The 25,721-nt window shown below is 37.4% G+C and overlaps 2 protein-coding genes across 3 annotated transcripts in view; one reads left to right on the top strand and one right to left on the bottom strand.

Annotated features, from left to right (window-relative positions):
• The window catches only part of TRMT61A (tRNA methyltransferase 61A), a 161,637-nt gene extending 146,615 nt beyond the window's left edge, over window positions 1-15,022 (bottom strand). Inside the window, exon 1 of one of the 2 annotated variants that reach the window (XM_053697412.1) lies at window positions 14,982-15,022. The gene's annotated coding sequence lies outside the window, so the exon portion shown is untranslated. Of the gene's footprint in view, window positions 1-1,627; window positions 1,869-14,981 lie in introns of those variants that run through there. The other variant, XM_053697410.1, reaches the window with a different exon arrangement.
• Window positions 14,762-23,527, top strand: CKB (creatine kinase B). Its single transcript, XM_053697409.1, has 8 exons — window positions 14,762-14,906; window positions 16,028-16,232; window positions 17,815-17,969; window positions 18,826-18,958; window positions 19,188-19,359; window positions 20,763-20,886; window positions 21,178-21,367; window positions 23,174-23,527. The coding sequence occupies exons 2-8, from the start codon at window positions 16,040-16,042 to the stop codon at window positions 23,350-23,352; spliced, it is 1,146 nt and encodes a 381-aa protein (XP_053553384.1). The 5' UTR covers window positions 14,762-14,906; window positions 16,028-16,039; the 3' UTR covers window positions 23,353-23,527.
• The last annotated feature ends 2,194 nt before the right edge of the window (window positions 23,528-25,721 follow it).

Raw genomic sequence — 25,721 nt, forward strand, 5'->3', positions numbered from 1 at the left:
ATTAGAAGTAACTTTGACTTTGGATTCTGTTACAGCCAATATATGCTACTGTCAATCAAGTGAGGAACACAAGAACTCGGCAATACAGTACAACTCCAAAAATCCGGACTCCAGAAATCCGGACAACCTGAGAATCCGGACTCTGGAGTGATTACAACTTCCGGGTGTTGGTTTGTCACTGCGCATGTACAAATTGGCATTCAGAGCTGCAACAAGTGACGGCACACGAAGGCAGTGATAAATCTGAGCTCCACAACTGCGCACTACAGTTTGCCATACATGACCGGTACCTGTGCAGGTATTTACCATCTTTACACTGCACAGTACTGTTATACCTATATACTGTACTATATTGTACAGTAATGTACTGTACCAATGTTTCCTAAAGTGGATAAGGGTTCTAAACAGAAGCAGAGGAGAAACACTCTGAAATCACTGGGCAAAGCAGAAGCACCATCCACAAGTGGTTCACCGGGCGCAGCAGATGCTAGCGCTCCGTGAACAAGCAGTTCAGCATGTGCCAAAGAAATACCTGTAACGGAAAGGAATGTACATATGCAAGTGCAGTAACTTTAGTTTAATAAACAAGGTGATCTGTACAGTATTTATTTATAATAAAAAAACATTAGCACATCTTTTTTATTTACAGGTATTTTATCAGCAATGTCCGAGAATCCGGAAAATCCGAAAATACGGACCAGGCAAATCCCCAAGCAGTCCGGATTTTCGGAGTTGTACTGTACTGGGAATGTGGAGTCTTGATGTGACAGAACATGTATTCTGAGGTTACCAACACTAATAGCACCAATGAAACCCCACATTGCACTAATCTCAAAAAACAATGTATTTAATTAAATTTGTGAATTCAATCATTTTTGGAGAGTGTTATTTAAAACCAGTCTTATATGTTTATTATAAATTAAAAAAACTTTTGAAGCCGTTATACTGGCGAGTTGCAAGAAAAGTGTGTTGTTTTTTTTAACTCAGGCAAATGTAAGTGAAATAACATCACTAACAGCCAGATGACTTGAAACATTGTCCTTTTATTTCAATATTGAATAGAAGCATTTTGCAATATTCTTCCACTATCAAATATGTGTCTACTAAAATGATTAGAGATTCACTGTCATTTGCACATAGGCTACTTGTGACTAGAGGAGTGGTGTTTGAAAGCTGATGCACAGGCACTCACAACACGTGTGCACATGCTGCTGAAAAACCAATAATATTTTTTATGAGAAGCATTTTTGCTAATTGTAGCATATTATAAAAATGTTTCTAATTAAACATTGAATGCACTCATGAACATTTCAGTTTTGCCCTTTCTATTCCTTTATCCAATTAGCTTTAAACAATCATATGTAAAAAAAATACATTCACCAAGAAAAAGTGTATATGTATATATACATAAAAAGGGCATGAAAGTGAATTATCCGAATGGTATGTTACATTTTGCCACATTAATATTTGTATTAGCAATAGCTGCATAATTAAAGCAGCTTACTCATTATACTAAGGACTGGACATATATAAAACTAAGCAGAGATACCATATCCAACTGTACAGACCCCAGAGAATGTAACAGCAGCACAACAGACAATATGAATGAAATGTCATTAATAAGTACCTCAGTCGCACCAGCAGCCTTTTTGTGAATTACACGTGGTTCTGCTTCCGGCGCCTGTCAATGACGTCACACGTTTTAAAAAGCCCCTTAATCAATAATCTCGTGTGCTGGTGGTGACAGTGTTGTATTTATTATAGCGTGTGTGTTGCTCGCGTTCCTTCATACATTAATAAAAGTCATAGGATCGTTTCAAGGACTCTGTCACAAAACAGCCGTTTTAAATTAACTTTTATATCTATTAAATGTTTTCCCACCCGTGGAAGATTGTTGCAGTCAATTTACCTTTTAAATTATGTTATACACAGTCAATATAGTGCTACTTTCTGCAAATCTGAGACTAAAGCTCGTAATACATTATTTATCTTGTTATCTACCTACGTCTGCCATATCTATTCCCGTCTATCTGCTGTCTGTATCCATCTGGGAGAAGCAAGATAAGGCAATGACCCCTTTCCCTGGAAAGTTGTATGCATAGTTAGTCATAGTCAAATAAAAATTATATTTGCTTAAACCGTGTATTGTATTTAAAACAAATACTTCTATTAAAATGGTTAATATATTTTTCCATGTACACTGTACAGAGTTAGTCAAAGACAGAAAAACAAAACAAACAAACAAAAAAACAACACCCTTTATTCTTTCAAACTGTTTATTTTAATGACTAAAAAAGGTTTCTGCGTTTATATTATTAGCTGTGTCTTATTATTCAAACAGCCTTAAAGGGTCATTAAACCCAATTTTTTTCTTTCATGATTTAGAAAGACCATGCAATTTTAAACAACTTTCTAATTTACATCTATTATCTAATTTGCTTCATTCTCTTGATATCCTTTGCTAAAAAGCATATCTAGATAAGATCAGAAGCTCATGATTGGTGGCTGCACATAGATGCCTTGTGTGATTGGCTTACCCATGTGCATTGCTATTTCTTAAACAAAGGATATCTAAAAAATGAAGCAAATTAGATAATAGAAGTAAATTGGAATGTTGTTTAAATTGTATTCTCTATCTGATTAATGAAAGGAAAAATCTGGGTTTAATGTCCCTTTAAAGGGACATAAACCCCCGAAATGTTCTTTCATCATTCATACATACAATTTTTAAAAAAAGTTTCTGATTTGCTTTGTTCTTATGCCATTCTTTGTTAAATTGATGTCTAGATAGGAAGTGTGCACATCTGTAGCACTACATGACAGGAAATAATGCTGCCATCTAGTGCTCATTCTTGCTAAACTGCTGCCGTATAGAGCTGCAGACACGTGCACGCTCCTGAGCTTAACTTCCTGATTTTCAAAGGATAACAATAAAACTAATAACATTTTGCAATAAGTGTATTTGAAAAAGTTGATACAAATAGTATGCTATAGCTGAACCATGAAAGATACATTGGGGGTTTTATATACCTTTAATTTTTAATTGGGTCACATGACTGATATTTCCAATTTCCTTACCTCAGGCAACAGACAGACCCCAGGACATTGTAGGCAAACAAAAACCCATGCATGTTAAAGTGCATGAATATTTTAAATACATGCTCGCATGAAAAAAATCTTAATAAAAATTGAAATGGAAGCTAACAGCAATACAGGGTTGCCCATAGCTAATACGGCAATATACCAGCTCAAATTACCAGAGAGTTGTAATACATTTTAAAATACTGTTTTATAGATGGAACCATGAAAAATATTATAATATCCTTTAAATGAATTGTGATTGAACACAAGTTGGACAAAAGTATTGGCTAAATAGTAAACTTTATACCAGCATATATAAACTGGCATGCTGTGAAACACATGGCATTAGTCATAGATAGATTGGCAAGGAACTCCTAGCTCCTAATCCACAATACAGAGTATAACCAGGGATATAACTATTCCAAGCACATGATATAACCAGAGTACCAGGTCACTGTAGAATGTGTCCGACACACACACACATATATATATATATATATATATATATATATATATATACTGTATGTATGTGTATATATATATACATATCCCAAACACATTGGGCCCGATCACAATTGGAGCTCTAATTTATTCCACGCCCCCCCCCCCAAAAAAACAGGCAAATTCACTGTTTGTGACAGGCGATAAATAACCAGTGCTCAGAAAATTAACCAGTGATCAGATCTCTGGTTACTTTTCTAAAAAGTGCTCCAAATGCCCCCAAAATAAAGGGTCTATTATTTTTTATGTGGGGTATTAGAAAAAAAACCTGAAAAGTGCCTTTACATTGCGGTCTATAGGGAACTGTGTGTTCTCCGTAAATATATATGTATATAAGCACATAAATATATATATAAATATATATATTTATATTTTCTGCCCATCCCTGCACGACTTACCCTCTTTTTGCTGCGCTTAGGTTCTGTGACGTGTGATGGCATCAGAATGAGGCTCCTGTTGGAGCCTATGGAAGGGCGCTTTCGTGAGCACAATGCTTCCGTGCTCCTAACTCGTAATACCAGAGCACATTTGCATGCACTGATATTACTCAGTTGTGCGCAAATATCACATTTTTTACTTTATTTGACATTTATATTTTGGGGTTTGGTTCATCGTATATATATATATATATATATACACACAGTATCTCACAAAAGTGAGTACACCCCTCACATTTTTGTAAATATTTCATTATATCTTTTCATGTGATAACACTGAAGAAATGACACTTTGCTACAATGTAAAGTAGTGAGTGTACAGCCTGTATAACAGTGTAAATTTGCTGTCCCCTCAAAATAACTCAACACACAGCCATTAATGTCTAAACCGTTGGCAACAAAAGTGAGTACACCCCTAAGTGGAAATGTCCAAATTGGGCCCAAAGTGTCAATATTTTGTGTGGCCACCATTATTTTCCAGCACTGCCTTAACCCTCTTGGGCATGGAGTTCACCAGAACTTCACAGGTTGGCACTGGAGTCCTCTTCCACTCCTCCATGACAACATCACGGAACTGGTAGATGTTAGAGAGCTTGCGCTCCCCCAACTTCTGTTTGAGTATGCCCCACAGATGTAAAAAGGTTAATGTGTGTAGCGCTAGACTTATGCCCAAAAAGGCCTATCTATTTATACTGCCTCCTTCCTAGACAGTAGTTACGGACAAGAAAATCTTTAGAAAGTGAGATGGCGCTGAAAGCTATAGGCAGAATATGGGCAGGGGCAACGTCAAATTTCTAATTAAACAATTTAATACAATATTGTTCTATAGCGAAATGGAGATCAAAACCTTAGTATTCTCTATGTGTACTAGGATTCCATAGAAAATCACCCTTGATTCTATATAAGAAAGAAAGGAAAGAGGCTAATAGCCTAAATTCTAAAATAAATATATTTATTGATAGACAGATATATATCCACTAAAAAGCTATACACACATTTAAAAAGTTTGAATAAAACAGGCAGGAATCTATATCAAAATCCACAACAAACATCCCATTCATACACACTTGTAGCCTATGTATCCCTAAAATAACAGGACTTAATTGTTGTTTATACGTTCCTGTATATACAATGATCTAGCAGCGCTGGTAACAAATTAAGAAATTGATAAAATGCAAATGAATATGCCACTGGGTTCTGGTAACCGGTTTCCTCAGTACACTCTTGTATGCCCTTCTGTGTGATTTAGTAAGCAATAATCGTCTCTTAGGTCTCTTTTATAAAGGAAAAACTTTAATATGCATACCAGTCTCTTTCTATGGGCACTTTCGTAGCAGGTATTTCAACTAATGCGGATCCAAAGTCAATTGAAACATGTAAACTCCTGTCTTACCTCGCACAGGCTGTCAGTCCAGATAGACTCAGTAAGACTCTTAAAATTTTTCGGCAGGTCGGCTAGCTCTTGTCTAGCTCTTACCTGCTTCTTCCCCGACGATGATAGTGTCTCTGTCAGACTGGGAGTCCTCGCGCCCTTCTACTTCCAATGCGCGTCTGACGTCACCGGCTCCAAACCGCTGTTAGAAAAGATAATGATACTTGCGTAAGTATATCTTGATATTCAATCCCAATTTGGCTGTTGTTTGTGTCTCTGCACTTCAGTACTATCGTATGCAGAGATCCTTTATCCTTCACTTGTAATTCCTTCAGGGTTGCAGTTTTATCTTTTTGCAGGTATTGTATGGAAACACAGTACTTTCTACGCGTTTCACCCCTGTTATCCGGGGCTTTCTCAAGATCCTGTGTGTATCGCACCTGCTCCTTAAATACCCAGCCTGCTCCGGTGTTCATTCACAGAAGCCTCGTTTCCTCTTACAGGTATCTTTATCGGTGGGATCCTCATGCCTTTTACCTGACATCTTTATTTCTTGTTTGGATTTTCAATAAGTTCATTGCTTACTCTATTGCTTACTGTATTAGTTCAGAAGGGTAGTGGCTTCTATTACACATAGTAATTAGTTAAACATTATCTTATATAAAATAAAAATGGCTTTTGTTAAAACAGAATACCCGTTCCCAATAAATAAACACATAGACAAAGCTTCCTGTAGGATCTATTATAATAAAACCAAACACTTGTTCTCAAATCTAATGGGGTGACTCCTACTTTATGTTCTCATATACACGGTGTTGGGAAACACTTACTACAAAGACACATTCTTATATATACGCACACTTCCCTTAAAATTTTGTATTTAATATTAAGTTCTATCTAATAATGTAATTAAATAAAGTGCTAGTCAAATGCAGGATGAGATAAGATGAATCAACTATTTCTAGCTATTCTCCTAGGAATGGGGCAATTTCTAGTTCTGAATTGAGTCCATTGGGGTAAAGTGTATTAAAATTATATATAATTTCGGCCTCTTTCCTAAGTAATTTATTCTCGTAATTACCTCCTCGCCAGTTCCCTCTTACCTTACAGATACTCCAAAAGCTGAAATCTTTCAAATTATTCTTATGTACGTCCCTAAAATGTTGGTACAGATGTGTTTCTAACTTTCCTTTCTCCACGTTCCATAAGTGTTCTCGTATTCGGTCCCTGAGCATCCTGCTCGTCTCTCCTACATAAATCAAATGGCATGTGCACTGTATAACAACATAGATAACACCCTTACTGCTACATCTAATAATTTCCTTTTTTTCTTTGTGCTATATTTACACGATTTACACATTGTGCGGGGAAAGAATCCTTTTATTTTATTACCCTGCAGGTCTCTATCTTTATTTGTCTTGCCAAGTTTTTTTCTCTTGTACTCACTTGGAGCCAAGATTGATTTTAAATTTTTCGTCTTTTTGTAAACTATCCTTGGGTACGGTGGGAGTCTATCACGTAGTATAGGGTCATTTTTTACAATGTGCCAGTGTTTTCTTAGAATTTTTCTTAGCTGATTATGATTGTCATTATACTGTGTAATAAAAGGCACATTGCAGTCGTCCATCTTGATCTTATAATTTAATAGTGAATCCCTCTCTGTATTCCTTGCTCTTGTTATAGCTTTTTGTACCTGTTCATCCTTATAACCCCTATCTCTAAACTTACATTCTAAGAGCTTGATTTGTTCCTCAAAATCATCAATCATCTTATATAGAATCAAGGGTGATTTTCTATGGAATCCTATTACACATAGAGAATACTAAGGTTTTGATCTCCATTTCGCTATAGAACAATATTGTATTAAATTGTTTAATTAGAAATTTGACGTTGCCCCTGCCCATATTCTGCCCATAGCACTTTCTAAAGATTATGCCCCACAGATACTCAATAGGGTTTAGGTCTGGAGACATGCTTGGCCAGTCTATCACCTGTACCCTCAGCTTCTTTAGCAAGGCAGTGGTCGTCTTGGAGGTGTGTCTTGGGTCGTAATCATGTTGGAATACTGTCCTGTGGCCCAGTCTCCAAAGGGAAGGGATTATGCTCTGCTTCAGTATGTCACAGTACATGTTGGCATTCATGGTTCCCTCAATGTACTGTAGCTCCCCAGTGCCAAACACGCTTGACACCATCTGAACCAAATAGGTTTATCTTGGTCTCATCGGACCACAGGACATGGTTCTAGTAATCCATGTCCTTAGTCTGCTTGTCTTCAGCAAACTGTTTGCAGGTTTTCTTGTGCATCATCTTTAGAAGAGGCTTCCTTCTCGGACGACAGCCATGCAGACCAATTTGATGCAGTGTGCAGCGTATGGTCTGAGCACTGACAGGCTGACCCCCCACCCCTTCAACCTCTGCAGCAATGTTGGCATCACTCATACGTATATTTCCCAAAGACAACCTCTGGATATGACGCTGAGCACGTGCATTCAACTTTTTGGTTGACCATGACGAGGCCTTTTCTGACTGGATTGCACAGAAGAAATCAATACAATCTCTTCCAATAGAGGGCGCTAATCAAAAGATTAAAAAAATATATATATAAGGAATGAATAGAATATCAATACAATAACTCAATATAGAAATATAAAAAATAAACAATTGTCAAATTATTCAGTTGGTAATGAGTGTATATAAAATTAGGTTAAATGATAAAACGTCTGTAAAAAGGAAATAAACTCTCCAATCAATGGGTAAACACCCACTAATTAAATTTATGCAAACCTCATAAATATAAACAGCATAGTCCCAACAAATATGATGTCTGAAGTACAGGGGTTTATCTGCAGTTATCCCACACCATTTACTACTGATACACACATGCGCCTCTCTATGTTTTTGTATTTCTGTACTAGCTTTTCTGAGTGGAACCTGTCCTGTGAAACGGCTGTATGGTCTTGCCCACCTTGCTGCAGCTCAGTTTCAGGGTCTTCTTATAGCCTAGGCCATCTTTATGTAGAGCAACAATTCTTTTTTTCAGTTCCTCAGAGAGTTCTTTGCCATGAGGTACCATGTTGAACTTCCAGTGACCAGTATGAGAGAGTGTGAGAGCGATAACACCATATTTAACACACCTGCTCCCCATTCACGCCTGAGACCTTGTAACACTAACGAGTCACATGACACCGGGGAGGGAAAATGGCTAATTGGGCCCAATTTGGACATTTCCACTTACAGGTGTATTCACTTTTGTTGCCAACGGTTTAGACATTAATGGCTGTGTTGAGTTATTTTGAGGGGACAGCAAATTTACACTGTTATACAGGCTGTACACTGACCACATTGTAGCAAAGTGTCATTTCTTCAGTATTGTCAAGTGAAAAGATATAATAAAATATTTACAAAAATGTGAGGGGTGTACTCACTTTTGGTAGATACTGTATATATGTATATATAGTATATATATATATATATATATATATATATACTGTGTATATATATATATATATATATATATATACACACTAGTTGTGGGATCCAAGCACTCACTGTTAGTGGTATTGCCTGGGTGCACTCTATGGTAGGTAGGTAGAAACTTCTCAAAAGAAGAGGCACTCACAGGTCTTAATAAGCATAAAGATTTTATTAGTTCATAGGTTCAGTCAACGTTTCGGACCTCGCAGGGACCTTTGTCAAGACTGTTCTCAGTAATCCTCTGACCGCTTCACTCACAGGATTACTGAGAACAGTCTTGACAAAGGTCCCTGCGAGGACCAAAACGTTGACTGAACCTATGAACTAATAAAATCTTTATGCTTATTAAGACCTGTGAGTGCCTCTTCTTTTGAGAAGTTTATATATATATATATATATATATATACAGTATATATAGTTAGTTAATAACTACCAATTACTTTACAAGCCATATGCTGCCAAGTTGCCCATCTATACCGATTCATTACTGACAGACCTAGTCTGTGACAGTCATATGTCAGTCATATGTCCCTATTTGCAGAATTTCCCTTAGCCCCAGCCACGGACCACCAAGACACGACCACAAACCAGACATACCAGCTGACCACCCAGACAGACCAAACTACCCCACCCCCCTCCTGACAGCTCCTCCCACAAAACAGCAACTGGCCCCATCAATATCTTGTGTGTTATGTCCCTTTCCTAGCAAAGCAAAGTACTGGTAATTTTACTCCTTTTAGATGCCCACTTAGAATAAAACTTATGTGTAAATTAGGGGTAGGGTTATTTAGTAGTAAGGGGGGATTCATTCATCTCTTTCACTTGCAAGGTACAGGGACAAAGGAGACTTGAAGCTACATTTTTTTTCTAATGTTTTCTTTGACCCATGACCTCTCCATGTTGGCATAAACACTGTGTAACTATTTAAAGAATGAAAACATTGGGCAGGTGAAGGTAAAACATTTCACCATTTGCTTGAACATTGCCCATATAGATTGGAAGTTCTTACTGGAACCAGACTCTAAAATCTATCTGCATATAGCGTATATGTACACATATAAAATGAATTCTAGTACCTCAGACACATCCAATACATTTGCAATTGTTTGGGACTTTTAAAGGGACACAAAACACACATTTTTTTTACGTGATTCAGATAGAACTTTCTAATTTACTAATTTAAATTTATTTGAAAAAGCAGGAATATAAGCTTAAGAGACAGCCCATATTTTGTTCAGCACCCTGGGTAGCGCTTGCTGATTGGTGGCTACATTTAGTCACCAATCAGTAAGCGGTACCCAGGTGCTGAACCAAAAATGGTCCTGCTCCTGACCTTGTGATTTACTGTGGATGAAGAGCCTTTCCACTGAAATAATCTGCTACCACTATATTATTCCATTCTGTCGTTTTTATTAATTAAATGGAGTGGCACCCGGTGTGGTCTTCTGTTGCTGTAGCCTATCTGCTTCAAGGTTCAATGTGTTGTGCTGCTGCATTCAGAGATGGTTTTCTGCATACCTTGGTTGTAACGAGTGGTTATTTGAGTTACTATTGCCTTTCTAACATCTCAAACCAGTCTGCCCATTCTCCTCTGACCTCTGACCTCTGACATCAACAAGGCATTGTCGTCCACACAACTGCTGCTCACTGGATATTTTCTCTTTTTCGGACCATTCTCTGTAAACCCTAGAGATGGTTGTGTGCGAAAATCGCAGTAGATCAGCAGTTTTTTAAATACTCAGACCAGCCAGTCTGGCACCAACAGCCTTGCCACGTTCAAAGTCACTTAAATCCCCTTTCTTCCCCATTCTGATGCTCGGTTTGAACTTCAGCAAGTCATCTTCACCACGTCTAGATGCCTAAATGCATTGTGACTGGCTGATTAGCAATTTGTGTTACCAAGCAATTGAACAGGTGTACCTAATAAAGTGGCCGGTGATTGTATAAAGACACAAATATAATGTAAGGATGTGCATTCATTGCATTATTCTCTTTATGTTATTATCTGAATACTATTTCTAATAGAAAGAAACTTAAATAGGGCTAATTCAAACTCCAGTAGTAATTGTTTCAAAGGGACAGTCTCAAATAAAATTGAACTTTCATGATTCAAATAGGGCATGCAATTTTAAACAACTTTCCAATTTACTTTTGTTTAATTTGTTTTGTTCACTTGGTATTCTTTGTTGAAAGCTAAACCTAAGTAGGCTGGCTCATAAACTGATTTCTAAGTAGTTGAAACTGCCTCTTATCTCAGTGCATTTTGACAGATTTTCACAGCTAGTCAGCGCTAATTCATGTGTGTTATTTAGATAACATTGTGCTCACTCCTGTGGAGTTATTTATGAGGCAGTACTGATTGGCTAAAATGCAAGTATATCAAAAGAACTGAGATAAGGGGCAGTCTGCAGAGGCTTAGATACAAGGTAATCACAGAAGTAAAAAGTATATTAATATAACAATGTTGGTTATGCAAAACTTCGGAATGGATAATAAAGGGATTATCTATCTTTTTAAACAATAACAATTTTCAAGTAAACTGTCCCTTTAACAAAAAATTCTATACACTGATGGATAAGTTTTGCTGCCAGCTGTTATGTTTACTACAGCAATGTGTTCTCAGTTTTAAAGGGACATTATGACCCAAACTAGTATACTGTCAGTTAAACTTTAATGGTTCAGATGGAACCAGTAAATTCTATTAACAAACTTGCTTTGTTCTATTGGTATTATTTGTTGAAAAGCATATCTCAATAGGCTTAGGTGTAGCAATGCTCTACTGGGAGCTAGCTGGTCATTGGTAGCTACATACATATGCCTCTTGTCATTTGCTCACCAGGTGTGTTCAGGTAGCTCCCAGTATGCTGTGTATTACTGCTCTCAAGCAGACTAACTTTGTAGGAGTTAAACACATAGTTAGAACATTGTATTATTGCACTATTGCTTGCAAATAACACATAAGAGCATTTTCTTTTTGCACTAGTACGTCCCTTTAATGGAAATATACTGACTATATTTTTAATTCTTTAATAAAAATAAAAAAAAGATTGCTTACGTTATAAAATATTTAATTTTTAAGTGAAAGGTTTGTGCTGTAAAGAGAAGATAAATTGTAATCCGTGAAAAAAGCAGCTTTTGAAAATCATGTCCTTTTTATAACTTTCCTAAAAAATATTTACATTGGGTGTTACAGCAAGCTCAACATATATTTAATTTTAAAAATAATCACAAAAGCCAAAAAATTTAACCAAACCTTCATTTTTGTATACTTACTGTAGCTGTTTTTAATATTTTCTGCAGTCTGTCCCAGTAGAGCCAGCTAACTTGTTTTGAATTAGAAAAATGTGTGCGTAATTAACCCTGGTGGGTTTGAACCTAGTCTTTTCTGGGAACGATGCCCAGATTGTAGGAAGAATATCTAAATCCAATCTGTTAAGAGTTTAGGACATATCCAGGTTTTGTGTATGTCTCAAACTGTGGATATGTTATGTTCCTCTTAAAAATGCTGCACATGGTTGCAATTTGAACATTGGAGTATGCAGAGCCCCTTTAGTGACCCGCACAGCTTAAACTATGTGAATTTAAATTCTTAATGGTTTAGCAATACTGTGTTTAACTTGTGCACTATTCCTGAATGAGTAAAAAAATATTCCTATCTTTAACATTTAGTGGACTAGTCACAGTTGCCCTCTGAGCTAGTACCTTTTAACCCCTGACTTAAAGGGCCACTAAACCCCAAATCTTTCTTTCATGATTCAGATAGAACATACAAATTTAAACCACATTACAATTTACTTCTATTATTTATTTTGCTTAATGTTTTAGATATCCTTAGTTGAAGAAAAAGCAATGCACATGGGTGAGCCAATCACATGAGGCTTCTATGTGCAGCAACCAATCAGCAGCTACTGAGCATATCTAGATATGCTTTTCAGCAAAGAATATCAAGAGAATAAAACAAATTAGATAATAGAAGTAAATTAGAAAGATGTTTAAAAATGCATTCTCTTTCTAAATCATGAAAGAAAAAATGTGGGTGTCATGTCCCTTTAACGATAGTAATATTTTTCGAGAGAGAGCGGAGAGAGAGCGGAGAGAGAGCGGAGAGAGAGAAGAGAGAGAAGAGAGAAGAAGAGAGAAGAGAGAAGAAGAGAGAAGAGAGAGAAGAGAGAAGAAGAGAGAAAGAGAGAGAGAGAGTTAAATATATATATATATCTAAAACAGGTTTAAAGGGACATGAAACTTACATTTTTTTTCTTTCATGTATCTGATAGAGCATACAATTTTAAACAACTTTCCAATTTATTTTCTATTATCTAATTTGCTTAGTTTACTTGGCATGGTTTGTTGACATGCATACCTAGGTAGGCTCAGGAGCTGGGAGCTAGCTATTAAATGGTGGCTGCAACTATTTCTATTGTCATTTGTTTACCGATGTGTTCAGCTAGCTCCCAATAATGCATTGCTGCACTTCAATAAAGGATGCCGAGTGAATTAAGAAAAATTGACAATAGAAGTAAATTGTAAAGTTGCTCAAAATGCTCTATCTGAATCATGAAATACATTTTTTTGTGTGTTTCGTGTCCCTTTAATACCAGCAAACCAAATAGCTTTATAGTCTACCTATGGCTTGAAGTTTGTCTAATCCAAACCTAAATGTGTGTCACTTTTGGCCAGTTATGCTACTCTTTGAAAGTTAAAGGGACACTAAACTCAAATTTTTTCTTGCATGATACAGATAGAGCAGGCAATTTTAGGCAACTTTCTAATTTACTCCTATTATCAATGTTTCTTCGTTCTCTTGCTATCCTTATTTAAAAAGCAGGAATGTGATGCATAGGAGCCAGCCCATTTTTGGTTGAGAACCTGGGTTATGCTTGCTTATTGGTGGGTAAATGTAATCCTCCAATAAACAAGCACTATCCATGGTGCTGAACCTAAAATGGGCTGGCTCCTATGCATCACATTCCTGCTTTTTAAATAAAGATAGCAAGAGAACAAATAAACATTGATAATAGGAGTAAATTAGAAAGTTGCTTAACATTTAATGCTCTATCTGAATCATGAAAGAAAAAAATTGGGTTCAGTGTCCCTTTAAAGGGATAGGAAAGTCCAAATTAAACTTGCATGATTCAGATAGTCATTTTAATACATTTTAAATTCACCTCTATTTTTAAATTTGCTTAGTTCTCTTGGTATTCATTGTTGAAAATGAATACTCACATATCCTACACTAGTGAGAGCTAGCTGGTGATTGGTGCCTGCATACATTGGTCTCTTGTGATTAGGTAACTAGATGTGTTCAGCTAGCAACCAGTAGTGCAATGTTGTTCCTTTGGCAAAGGATAACAAGAGAATGAAGCATATTTGATAAAAGTAAATTTGAAAATTGTTTAAAATTGTTAAAAACTGAATCATGAATGAAATATTTGGCGTTTCCCGTCCCTTTAAGTGGTAATTGTAGCACTTTTACACATTTTCCAAAGATCCTCAACTCTTTGGTGAAAATAATAGAAATGATGTAAAAACAAACAAACGTTAAAGTGCAGTGCTATATATATATATATATAATGTGTATTTTCTGTCCCTCTGTATGTATACATAAAATTATATTAAATGCATATGTTGACTTGCAATGTGTTGCAGGTTTCTATTAATTGCTACCATTATTCTACCGTTATTCCTGCGCATATCAGAACATATTCCATTAAACTGTCACATCACCTTTTTTATAAGCACATTGCACATGAAGAGCACACAGCTCAAGCAATGCCTGTGAGACAATGTTGTACAATAGAGCTAGCTCTGGGCTTTAACAAACCGGGCGCATATTGATTGATTATTATGTGCTAGTGCTTCCTTCTGAGAATCGACCAATGGAATGAATGGAATATTTATAGCAGCCAATGGTAACATTGGCTGAACCCCCTATATAAATGCAGTGCAGCCCTTGCTCACACACAGCAGATTTGGTCTTGGAAGCTGCTGGTCTTAAAGTGCAGACAGGGGCTGCTTTAAGTTTTTCTATACATCTCTACCAGGTAGGTTCCCGCTATGGTGCCTGTTGTTGTTTGGGTGGTGGGTATAGAATTGTATAGGTTAAATGTGCTACTCACACTGCTGTTGCTTTTATACTGCTCTTCGTTGATATAATCCAGCAATAGCGATGGAACGCATAATCTGTATTGGGAACTAATGCTTGGGCTGCTAGTTACAGATTCTGCTTCTAAGGGAGGCGATGGGTGTAGAATCAGGCGCTTGTGAGATGCTGAGCATGGGATGGTCTGTGTCCTTGGGATCTGTCCCCTAGCAGATGGGTAAGGGCGTTGCAGCGGTTGCTTTGAGGAATAGTTTCTTGGATGATTCAGTTGATCCTTGTAGTTTATTTTTCTGTCTTTGCATAGGAATGAGTGACTGGGATTGTATAATATATCGGATTGCAGATCGGGGAAAATTGTTGCTAGAGTAAATAAAGCTAGATGTGTTATTTTTTTTTTATTATTTGCACATAGTATTGTGCAGATAATCTCTGGGTCTTCTCTTCTGTAAGCACATTGCTGCAGCCCCCCTTTGTTTGCATAATGGAGGGGTCGCATAACCGCATTACTTTTCTTGGGTCCCACCTCAGTACCGTCCTCTGCTGGCAGCCGTTATGTGTCATTGCTGCAACCCATGGGCTCATAGCCAGGAGACTTGGGGGTGTCCTGCACTATTTATCACCATAATCTTACACTTTAGAACATTTAATCACTGGTATAAAATGAAAGGGTTAACGAGTCTTGATTTTAACTGCACTTTGCTCTGTTTATTGCACTTTTGTGAATTCCTATCTAGGATAGTTTAGTCTAAGGTTATTTGACTGTAAAGATAATATTGATAACTTATGTAGCTTATTTACTTTTTTTTTTTTTTTTTTTTTTTTTTTTCAGTAAATCTGAATAGGCTGCAGATTTATTAACTGACCAGATTGCAGTAGTTTAATATAATATTATGCAGACTTATCCCTAACTATTTTCTGTATAAACTCTCTCCTGCTTGAGATATTGTAGCTCTCCAACCTCCAGTTGTTAGCAAGGTCACTGCTGTGAAGGTCATATATCAAGACCTGGTGGTATTCAGGGTTTGGTGATGGGTTTACATGTTGTTCCCTTTCATCTTGCAGTAAAGTACAACCATGCCTTTTGGTAACACCCACAACTCGCAGAAGTTGAAGTACCCTGTGGAAGCGGAGTTTCCAGATTTGAGTGTCCACAACAATCATATGTCCAAGGTGCTTACCCCAGAACTGTACAAGAAGCTGAGGGAGAAACAAACTCCTAGTGGATTTACCTTGGATGATGTCATTCAAACTGGTGTTGATAACCCAGGTAAAAGATGGAATCTATTGATCCACTGTCCATCTGTTCTCCCTCATATGGAAGTGCCTTTGTTTTACTCCATTCTCAATAAGCATGGACTGGTCTAACATTTCTATGGTTCCAAATCTAAAACGTTGCTCAATTCCCACTGAAATGGAAAAATGTATAATTAGCAAACACCTGTAAAGTATACTTGGAATCTCCAAAGTTTCTCATGCACTAAAAGACATTCCAATATTTACAAACTTGCCAGGATTATAGTACTTTCACTAACTATATGGCTAGATAGGACCTGAGTTTGCATGAGTCTACATGGCACTGTGGTTGCTCAGAGATGTCTTCAATCTGCAGCATACTTTAAGGTTAAACTGTCATGATTCAGAGCATGCAATTTAAAGACTTTCCAATTTACATTTTTTCTTGGTATACTTTGTAACTTCCTTCCAAGAGAGCATACTGTTAGGTGCAGGTGCATGAACGTGTCTTAATCACCAAATGGCAGTAGGATTTGCAAGATGCGTGCATGTGTCTGAGCATATCTAGATATGATTCTCAAAGGATGTAAAGTTGACATAAGTAAATTGGAAACCTTTGTAAAAATGTGTATACTCTATCAGAATCCTAAGACATTAATTTTCTTTCATGTCACTTTAAATACAGTATCTGACTTCCAACCTCTAGGGTGCACGGCTTAAGTGTATATTTAGAAGCTCTTTAACAGCAAAATGTATTGTATATTGCATTTTATGATGATTTGGGAGTTTACTGTCCCCTTTTTGCCAATTAAAGGGGGAAAAAATATGAAACATCATAATTTGATGGTATGGTGCTGTAAATCTGGGAGGAGGCTTGAAAATCCACTTGGCTTCTTAAACTTTACTTCTTGGTGCCTTTAGCGCAATACATTCTAATTCATTTTCATATCTCTAAATACTTTGGAAGTTCCATGTTTTTACCACCACAGGGCAGTGTAGTGCCACAATTTCAGTGCAAGATTGTTTATCACTTCTAAGGGAGACAGATTCCAAATGTTTAACATTATAGCATTTGTTTTCACTCTAGTGTTTTCAATATGGCCCAACCAATTAAGAAACTGGCCCCTGAAGAGGAATACTCTGACCTTAACACACACAACAACCATATGGCTAAGGTCCTAACATTGGATCTGTATAGGAAACTGAGAAACGGCATTACCCAGTGGCTTCACCCTAGATGATGTTGTGCAGACAGGGGTTGATGATCCTGGTAAAATGCACCTCATATTTTTTTTGTATAACCAGCAACAAGAATGCATCTTTTGTATCTAGTGTTTTTTTTTGGATGAAACTTAAATTCTAACAGTTCTTTTTTCCCCCCTAAATTTAAGACTTAACATTTTTCTAGGCTTTAATATTTAACTAAGTGCATGTCCATGTTTAAATATAAAGAATTACTCCCTCTCCCAAGCCCATCCAAATTATAAAACCAGTTCACCTACAAAACTTAATTTACATGTACTTTTTGTTTACTCTGCATGTTCTTAACATCTACTTGTTCATTGGTGGATGGTCGTCTGCCTTAACACAATGTTAAACTGTCTGTGCTTGTTTAGGCCATCCCTATATCATGACAGTGGGATGCGTCACTGGTGATGAAGAATGCTACGATGTTTTTAAGGAGCTCCTTGACCCAATTATTGAAGACAGACATGGAGGTTACAAGCCAACAGACCAACATAAGACTGACTTGAATCCTGAGAACCTAAAGGTACAAATTTTAACAGAATCTGTGCTTATGCCTTACTATGTAAAGCAGTAAATATGCAATCTAAAGGGATGCACAACTCAAAATCATTGCAGTTTAAGAGCATACAACTTTTTTCTAAAGTTTGCTTTTATTCTGCTATACTTCTGGTGGAGCAACAATGCACTACTGGGAGGTAGCTGCGCACATAGCAGGTATAAGTGTGCAGCCACCATTTAGTAGCTAGCTCACAGTAGTGCATTGCTGCTCTTAAGCCTACATAGATATTCTCATATAAAGAGACAAGTGCTCAACCTGAATAGCTTGTTCTATGGTTGGTTACCACCCTAAGAACAGCCTCTTTGCTCAGCATGTGCCTTTAACAGAGAAGAACTTTCTGTAGTATATAAGTCTGATCCAACTAAACAGTCCAGTCTCAAAGTACCACGCAATAAGGCAATACCTCTCTGAAACGTACGTCTGGGGTTTTGCCATTTCTCTTGTTCAGACTAATGTGAAGTGCAGCCATATTCCTCTAGGCCACTGGTTTTGAAACATGTCCTCAGCCCTCTCCAACAGTTCAGGATTACCTTGGCAGGTTTGAAAACCAGTGCTCTAGGCACATTGAGCAACAGGTCCACATCTGGCTTTCCTCTGGGCCATTATGCTTTTCAACTAAGGATACCAATAGAACAAAGCAAATGGCTTCAGAGTATAGCTGTTCAAAATTGCATGTGCTCTCTGAATGAGTTAAATGTTTGGCTTTGCTGCCACTCTAAACGAATAATTTTATTGCATAATGGTGTTCCAATATCTCTTTCCATATGCTGAGTACAATAGGAAGACCAGCTGTTAACTAAAGACTATATATTATATTCAGGGTGGAGATGACTTGGACCCAAATTACGTCATTAGCTCCCGTGTTAGAACTGGAAGGAGTATTCGTGGTTTTTGCCTTCCCCCTCACTGTAGCCGTGGAGAAAGGCGTGCCATTGAGAAGCTGTCAGTGGAAGGTAAGATTCATTTTAACAATGATTGACTCCATAGTTGCAAGATACTTTAAACTCATTGCTATATAACTCTAGGGTTAAGAGTCTGTAGTGTTCTAGTTTCCTGTTTAAAGCATCATTGATTAAGATCAGTGTCTTACGGTGGTTTATCTCACCAAAAAATATTTAATATTAATGATGCTTTTAGTCTATTGCAGTATAAACACTTAAATCATCTGACCTGTCTCTTCAGCTCTTGCCAGCTTGGATGGAGACTTGAAAGGAAAATATTACGCACTCAAAAATATGACTGATGAAGAGCAGCAGCAACTCATCGATGACCACTTCCTATTTGATAAGCCAGTTTCTCCTCTGCTGTTGGCCTCTGGGATGGCCCGGGATTGGCCTGATGCCAGAGGGATCTGGTAAGTCTTATGCAGCCTTCAGGTTAAGGAAGGCTCAGGAGCACTGCAATTCACTACTGGGAGCTGGCTCTGTCTTGTCATTGGACCAGATGTATTCAGCTAACTCCAGTAGTGGATTGCTGCTTCTGAGCCTACCTAGAGTTGATCTTCAAAGGATACAAAGCAAACTTGAAAATAAATTTTGACAGCATGTTTATCTATATTTTCGGAACAGGATAAGTACTCAATTTCAATCAACAGCCAGGGTGTCGGGAACAAAAGTATTATAGATGAGAAGCTAGATCTGCACTCGCTGACCTTTTCAAAATCCGGTGCCAATTTAGTGTGACATTTGGGAGATCAAATTAGCACCTGATCTTGAAAAGTCCAGTGAGTGCGGAGATATAGATACATAATTTTATAAAGTGCCCCAGAGCAAGCATATTCCCCCTTGAAATACCTGCCCTTTTTGTGTCTAACGAGAGGTTAGGTGTAAATAAGCTCCTGCGCTGATCTAAGTACTTAGTGTAACAGTAAATCCTACAATATGTACTATATAGGAAAAGGCAAAACATTTCTGTTTGTGTGATTGTTAAATATACCTTAAAGGGACAGTCTAGTAAAAAAAACTCATGATTCTAATAAGGCATACAATTTTAAACACCTTTCCAATTTAATGTTATCAAATATTGCTTTGCTGTCTTGGTATTTGTGGAAAGCTAAACCTAGGTAGCCTAATACTAACTTCTAAACCGTTTAACTCTTATCTCAGTGCTTTTTGACACTGCTAGTTCATGTGTCATAGATAACATAACTCCCCAGGAGTGAGCACTGATTGGCTAAAATGCATGTTTCTTAAAACTGAGATAAGGGGGCAGTCTGCAGAGGTAAAACGTGTATTAATATAATAGTATTGGGTAATCAAGGGATTATCTATTAACATTCTGGAGTAGACTGTCCCTTTAAAAAAAAAAGTGTGCATTGTTGCACGATTCTTAAAATCCCACCTCTAAAACAGGTATTGTACAAAACCAATGTATCTAGTTCTGGAAGTGCAAATTCTATTGTTGGACCATCCCACTTCTATGTCCTGTTTTAGACACTTGGGAGATGTATAAACAAAAGCTGGTACAGCACCGACTGACCCTGCAAAAAAAACATTCTCCATATTCCCCGTGCCAAGAAACGTCTAATATCTTGTACAGCATTGCTGCTTGTTTCTCTGCAGTAAGCTTGTTAAACCCTGTAACACCAGTAATTCTAATCCAAGAGCTTAGCTAGCCCAGGCTTTTTCTCACAGCACCTTGGCATGTGGCTTTATTTGCAGGTGACCTGTTAACACACAAATAGCAAATTGCTAGCTGTAGAATATTATGTAAGTAAAGCTGTTTGAGTTATATATTTATATTAATTCTTGTCACAAGGCATAACAATAACAAAACATTCCTTGTGTGGATCAATGAAGAAGACCACTTGCGTGTCATCTCTATGCAGAAAGGTGGTAACATGAAGGAGGTGTTCAACAGATTTTGCACCGGACTTACAAAGGTAAGAAGCACTAAATACTGAAAAGCAAGGTCCTATGGATCACAAATATCCCTAATACCCTGCCATGACCATGAAGAAAATGTCTAAACTGGAAATAACCATTAGCTGATGGCAACAACTGACTACACCCCCCCCCCATCCTGTGATTAGAGAGGAACAAAAATTTGACTTAAATCTTCTACAGGGCTACCCTGTAAGGACCAATTGCATGGCACATAAGTTCATTCTGTATTCCAGTGCTTTATCTCAGCAATAATGGGACCATCATTAACTTTTTTTTTTTTTAATCAGATTGAAACCCTCTTCAAGAACAAAGGCTACCAATTTATGTGGAATCAACATCTTGGGTATATCTTGACTTGCCCATCCAACCTTGGAACTGGTCTCCGTGCTGGAGTTCATGTTAAGTTGCCAAAACTGAGCAAAAACGAGAAGTTTGCAGAGATTCTCAAGAGGCTTAGACTTCAAAAGAGAGGAACAGGTAACGCTGGCAGGTTTAATAAACAAAGTCACACTTAATAAAAAAAAAAAAATAATAATAAAAAAAAAAAAATCACAACATAAGTTTTTTTTTTTTTTTTTTGGGGGGGGGGGGACTACTACAAAGACAGGTAAAAGGAATGTGTGTTTTTTGTTTTTTAAAGACACTTTAATTCAACTATTTCAAGCAAAGATTAACAACCCCTGCTGGCTTTAGAATGGAAGCATCTTGCGCTGGGCAGGAGGAGTTAAAAATACAATCTTGCTACGCAACGTGCGTAGGGAGATTGTAATTTTAACTCCATCGGTTTTCACTGAGCGGCCAGGCACTGTAGGGAGTTGCAGCGTGACCGGTGGGGGGGTGTGACACCATCAGAGGAGATGAATTCCTGCTTGATGGTGTCAAGGACCACTGGTTGGCAGCCACTGCTCTAAAGGATAGGGTTCAAATTAAATACCCCTGGATGAGATTCTTTCTTTAAGAATTTATTAGCACAACGTTTACAATAAAAGCTCTTTAAAAATTCTAGTAACCCAGACTGACTTATTGCTTATGTATAATTGCAAAAGAAGTACTGCAGCATCTCACATGATGTACAGAGTGCTGGAGATTGTTAAAAGGAAGAGTTATACAGAGTGGAATAAGCACTTGGGACTATGGTCTGATACAAAACCACCTGCTGGATACAGCATCTTCGATAACTTTTTGTTCCTTTTTTTGTAGTGTTTAACTATTCATATGCTGGTAACCCTGAGTAATTTATTGCTAGTTTAAAGAGCTTTTAATCAAGTGGGTTTTTTTTTTTTTTTTTTTTTTTTTTTTTTCTTCAAAGAAAATCTAAGATGTTCCAGTCATCCTTTGGTATTTAAATATTCTCCTTAGATCTAATGTAGCTTAGTGAAGAGTGTACAGCTCCTATTGTGATGTCCTTAACCCCTTCCTGCCATTAGGATGTTCTATGCCGTCCTAACTGCGCTGGGCTCTAGCACCATTAGGATGGAATGTCTTAGCAGTTTGGATGTTCTGAAGCCATAACCACTTTCTAAATGAGATTGCAGGCTGGAGGGCGTGCCTAGTGTCACTTCCCTGACCCAATCCCTCCAGTTAATTACCAACAGCTGAATTAAAGAAGGAATGGAATATTAACTACAGTTGTGGAAGTAAGATTTATTGATTTTGATTGCTATCTTAAAATTTCTAAATTTAAAGTGACGGGTGTGAGACAAATGGCTGGCGTGACAAGAGGCTCTTCTAACACTTCCTCTAAGCAAGGAGACAGTTGGGGGATGACCCCCCCCCCCATCGTGCTTCAGATTAGAATACAACCAGTGATAAACACTTATGAATGTATACCAGATTGGTTTATCCGCTGTAGCCTCATCTGGAGTGGCACAAGAGTACATAATTTAATGCCTACAAATGTATTTGATATTAATCACATGGTAGAACATTGTTTGCATTTTACTGAAATGTCCCTTTTATGTAATTATGGGGAGCATTAAACAAACTTTATATATGGCTTGTGAATTGACAAATGTTAGTCTGAAATAACTTGCTATTTAGATCAAATCCTGTGTCAATTGGCCACTTTCTGTAGAATTGCTCAATGTAAGATTATGCATGAAACATTTGAATCCCATTCTGCATTTGTCACTTCACATGACCTGGTCTCTGTAACCTAACTGCTAGACAAGGCTGTAACAGTAACTGGCTTACTTGTTGAGATCTAACCTGTTCATTAATCTCTATGAATCATTAAGGAGGTTATTACACATGTTCTGATATCTAATGTACTTGATCCCTCAGGTGGTGTAGATACTGCAGCTGTTGGAGGGGTTTTTGATGTGTCAAATGCTGACCGTCTGGGATTCTCTGAAGTGGAACTGGTGCAGATGGTGGTTGATGGTGTTAAGCTCTTAATTGAAATGGAAAAGCGTCTGGAGAAAGGAGAATGCATTAATGACCTGATCCCATCACAGAAATAAATGCACTTTAATGGCCATTGCTTTCTAATTTATTTGACTTATGGCAGAAGTACCACAAAGCCAGCTCCTGCTTAGTAACACTGTAGTAATGTCTTCCATCCATTCATGTTAGAACTTTCTTTTTGATGGCTGCAATGTTACTGAAAATAGAAAATAAACCGTGGTTTTGCCTTCATTCCTGGGTTTGAATTTATAATTTTTTTTTTTTTAATGCTGTACATTTATGTATGTTATAGCAGTCCTTAATTTAAGGGAAATTAAACACTGAATACATACATTAAAAATAGTATTGAGATTATGCCCCATCTCTCTAGTCATGGGTGTCGCATGTTGACATTTAACCTTCACATAATTCTAGTGCTTATGTATTATGCACATGTGCAGCAGCTATCTGCAGTGTGACCTAGGATCCAAAATGGCAGCACCCAGACTTAGAGGGTGGTGCATGAATGTTTTGTGTGTTGGGGTGTTTCTGTTTGTGGTTTTTTTTTTTTTTTTGTCATCCCACACTCCCTAAGATTGAAAATCAAAACTAGGTTAATCAATAAAATGATGCGAATTGCCTTAACTACTAAGGGGTTAATATATAGTTACCCTGGTCTATTGTCTATTAAAATCTTTTGGTGGGTGTCTCTCTGAGGGAGACAAATGGGTCAATAAGTTGTATTTGGGATAATTTAGTAAATATGGCCAGAGGCAGTGGTAAAAGCAAATGAAGAGGAGCTTACTGACATAGGAAAAATGTAGCTTATTTCCAATTAAAATGAATATAGAACAACTGGAGATACATAAATCAGGCGGTTGACAAGGCAGTACAGTCTTATGTGTTTTAGCTAAACAGCCATAGTCATAGCAGTGGCGTTCAGGTTTTTAGCACCAAACTTTTTGCGTAAAAAGGCAACACATGAGTATCTGCTCAGATATTACAAACCATGTGGACATATTCAGCATTTGTAAACAAATGCCTAGAGACAAATAGAGCTCTGTCAGCATTATTAATCAAAATGCTTCCCCCACGTGTGTGTGTATATATATATATATATATATATAAAAACATTTTTTTATTAAAAACAGCCTAACACAATGATCACTAAATCAATGTGCTTACCATCCCAACCACAAGATACAAGTGCAGTGAAACCAATTGAAACAGGTGGCAAATTGTTCATTTAATAAACATACAATGCTACAAATCTTCCTCACCTACACTCTCTCTTCCTGCTGCTTTTATCAGGAGAGCTCTACACTAATACTGGACCCTCCTTCATTCCCACCCTTACTGAATCACATACACGTTATAGAAACTAAATGTAATACACAACCTATTTTTATCCCATGACTCCCAAAGGCACACTCAGCTAAACAACTAACATATTAAAGTTAATAAACATTAATTAAAACCTACTGACCTATATTTTCTTCATAACGTTCTAAGTTATATCTTTTATTCGCCAATGATGTTACGTTAGAGATATGTTAATGAAATGCTATTGATAAAAAGCGTATTTGGGGTAGTTAGTAACAGGCATAGAAAATATTTACTTACAGTGGCCCTTTAAGTATGCATCAGCATTTTAAACCTCCCTTGCTCAGGGAGCCTAAGGTGCTTATACCGACTTGTAATGCCTCAGTTAATTGCCGACATGATACATGCCCCACTGGTGCTCTGAGTAGCTGCAGTATTTAAAAATGCTGCTACACTGAGAATGTCTAGCTACGTTTCACATGCACACGCTTAAACTCAAATAGTAACTTTTATTAGAAGCTTATCGGACTCCTGGTGGTCTGCAGACTCTGACCAAAGGTAGGCCCTGACTGTTTTGACACATGCAGTACCCTACAAACCCCTTTCTTGGACACATTCTGGGTTCAGTATTTTTTTCTTATGATTTTGTGGACCATTTTCCATCAGCTGTTTCAGCAGCCCTGCCTAAGGGGCAGGTTCTATCTATCTAGGTTCTCGGGAAAACCAGAAAAAAAAACTACAACCTTTCTATGATGTGTAGAAGATCTGGTATCTGAGTTATTGTTCCAGTGCCTCAAGAAGGGAAAATTATTTTATCCGTACATCATTATTGTTCCCAAAAGGAGTGTACCTTCTTTCAAAATTTAACGTAACAGCTCCATTCTTCCTCTTACCTTCATATTCCGATTCACCAAGATCATTGCCAATATCTCTGCTTTGCTTTCCTGGACATCAATTGCCAAGTCATAGCTCTTCCACTTGGTTTAGCTATGGCTCCCAGGATCTTTACAAAAGTTCTAAGGGCCCTCCTTGATGTAGTCAGAATACAGAGGATTGCTTTGGCACCATACTTGGACAACATCTTGGTTTAAGCGTCATCTTTAAATTTAGCAACATCTCACAC

The sequence above is a fragment of the Bombina bombina genome, chromosome 1 (genome assembly GCF_027579735.1).
Source record: "Bombina bombina isolate aBomBom1 chromosome 1, aBomBom1.pri, whole genome shotgun sequence".
NCBI lineage: Eukaryota > Metazoa > Chordata > Amphibia > Anura > Bombinatoridae > Bombina > Bombina bombina.

Coding starts and splice junctions, on each gene's coding strand:
- CKB (XM_053697409.1), top strand. CDS start 16,040: ATGCCTTTTGGTAACACCCACAACTCGCAGAAGTTGAAGTACCCTGTG. Junction 19,360..20,762: donor CCTGATGCCAGAGGGATCTG/GTAAGTCTTATG, acceptor TCTTGTCACAAG/GCATAACAATAACAAAACAT. Junction 21,368..23,173: donor ACTTCAAAAGAGAGGAACAG/GTAACGCTGGCA, acceptor TTGATCCCTCAG/GTGGTGTAGATACTGCAGCT.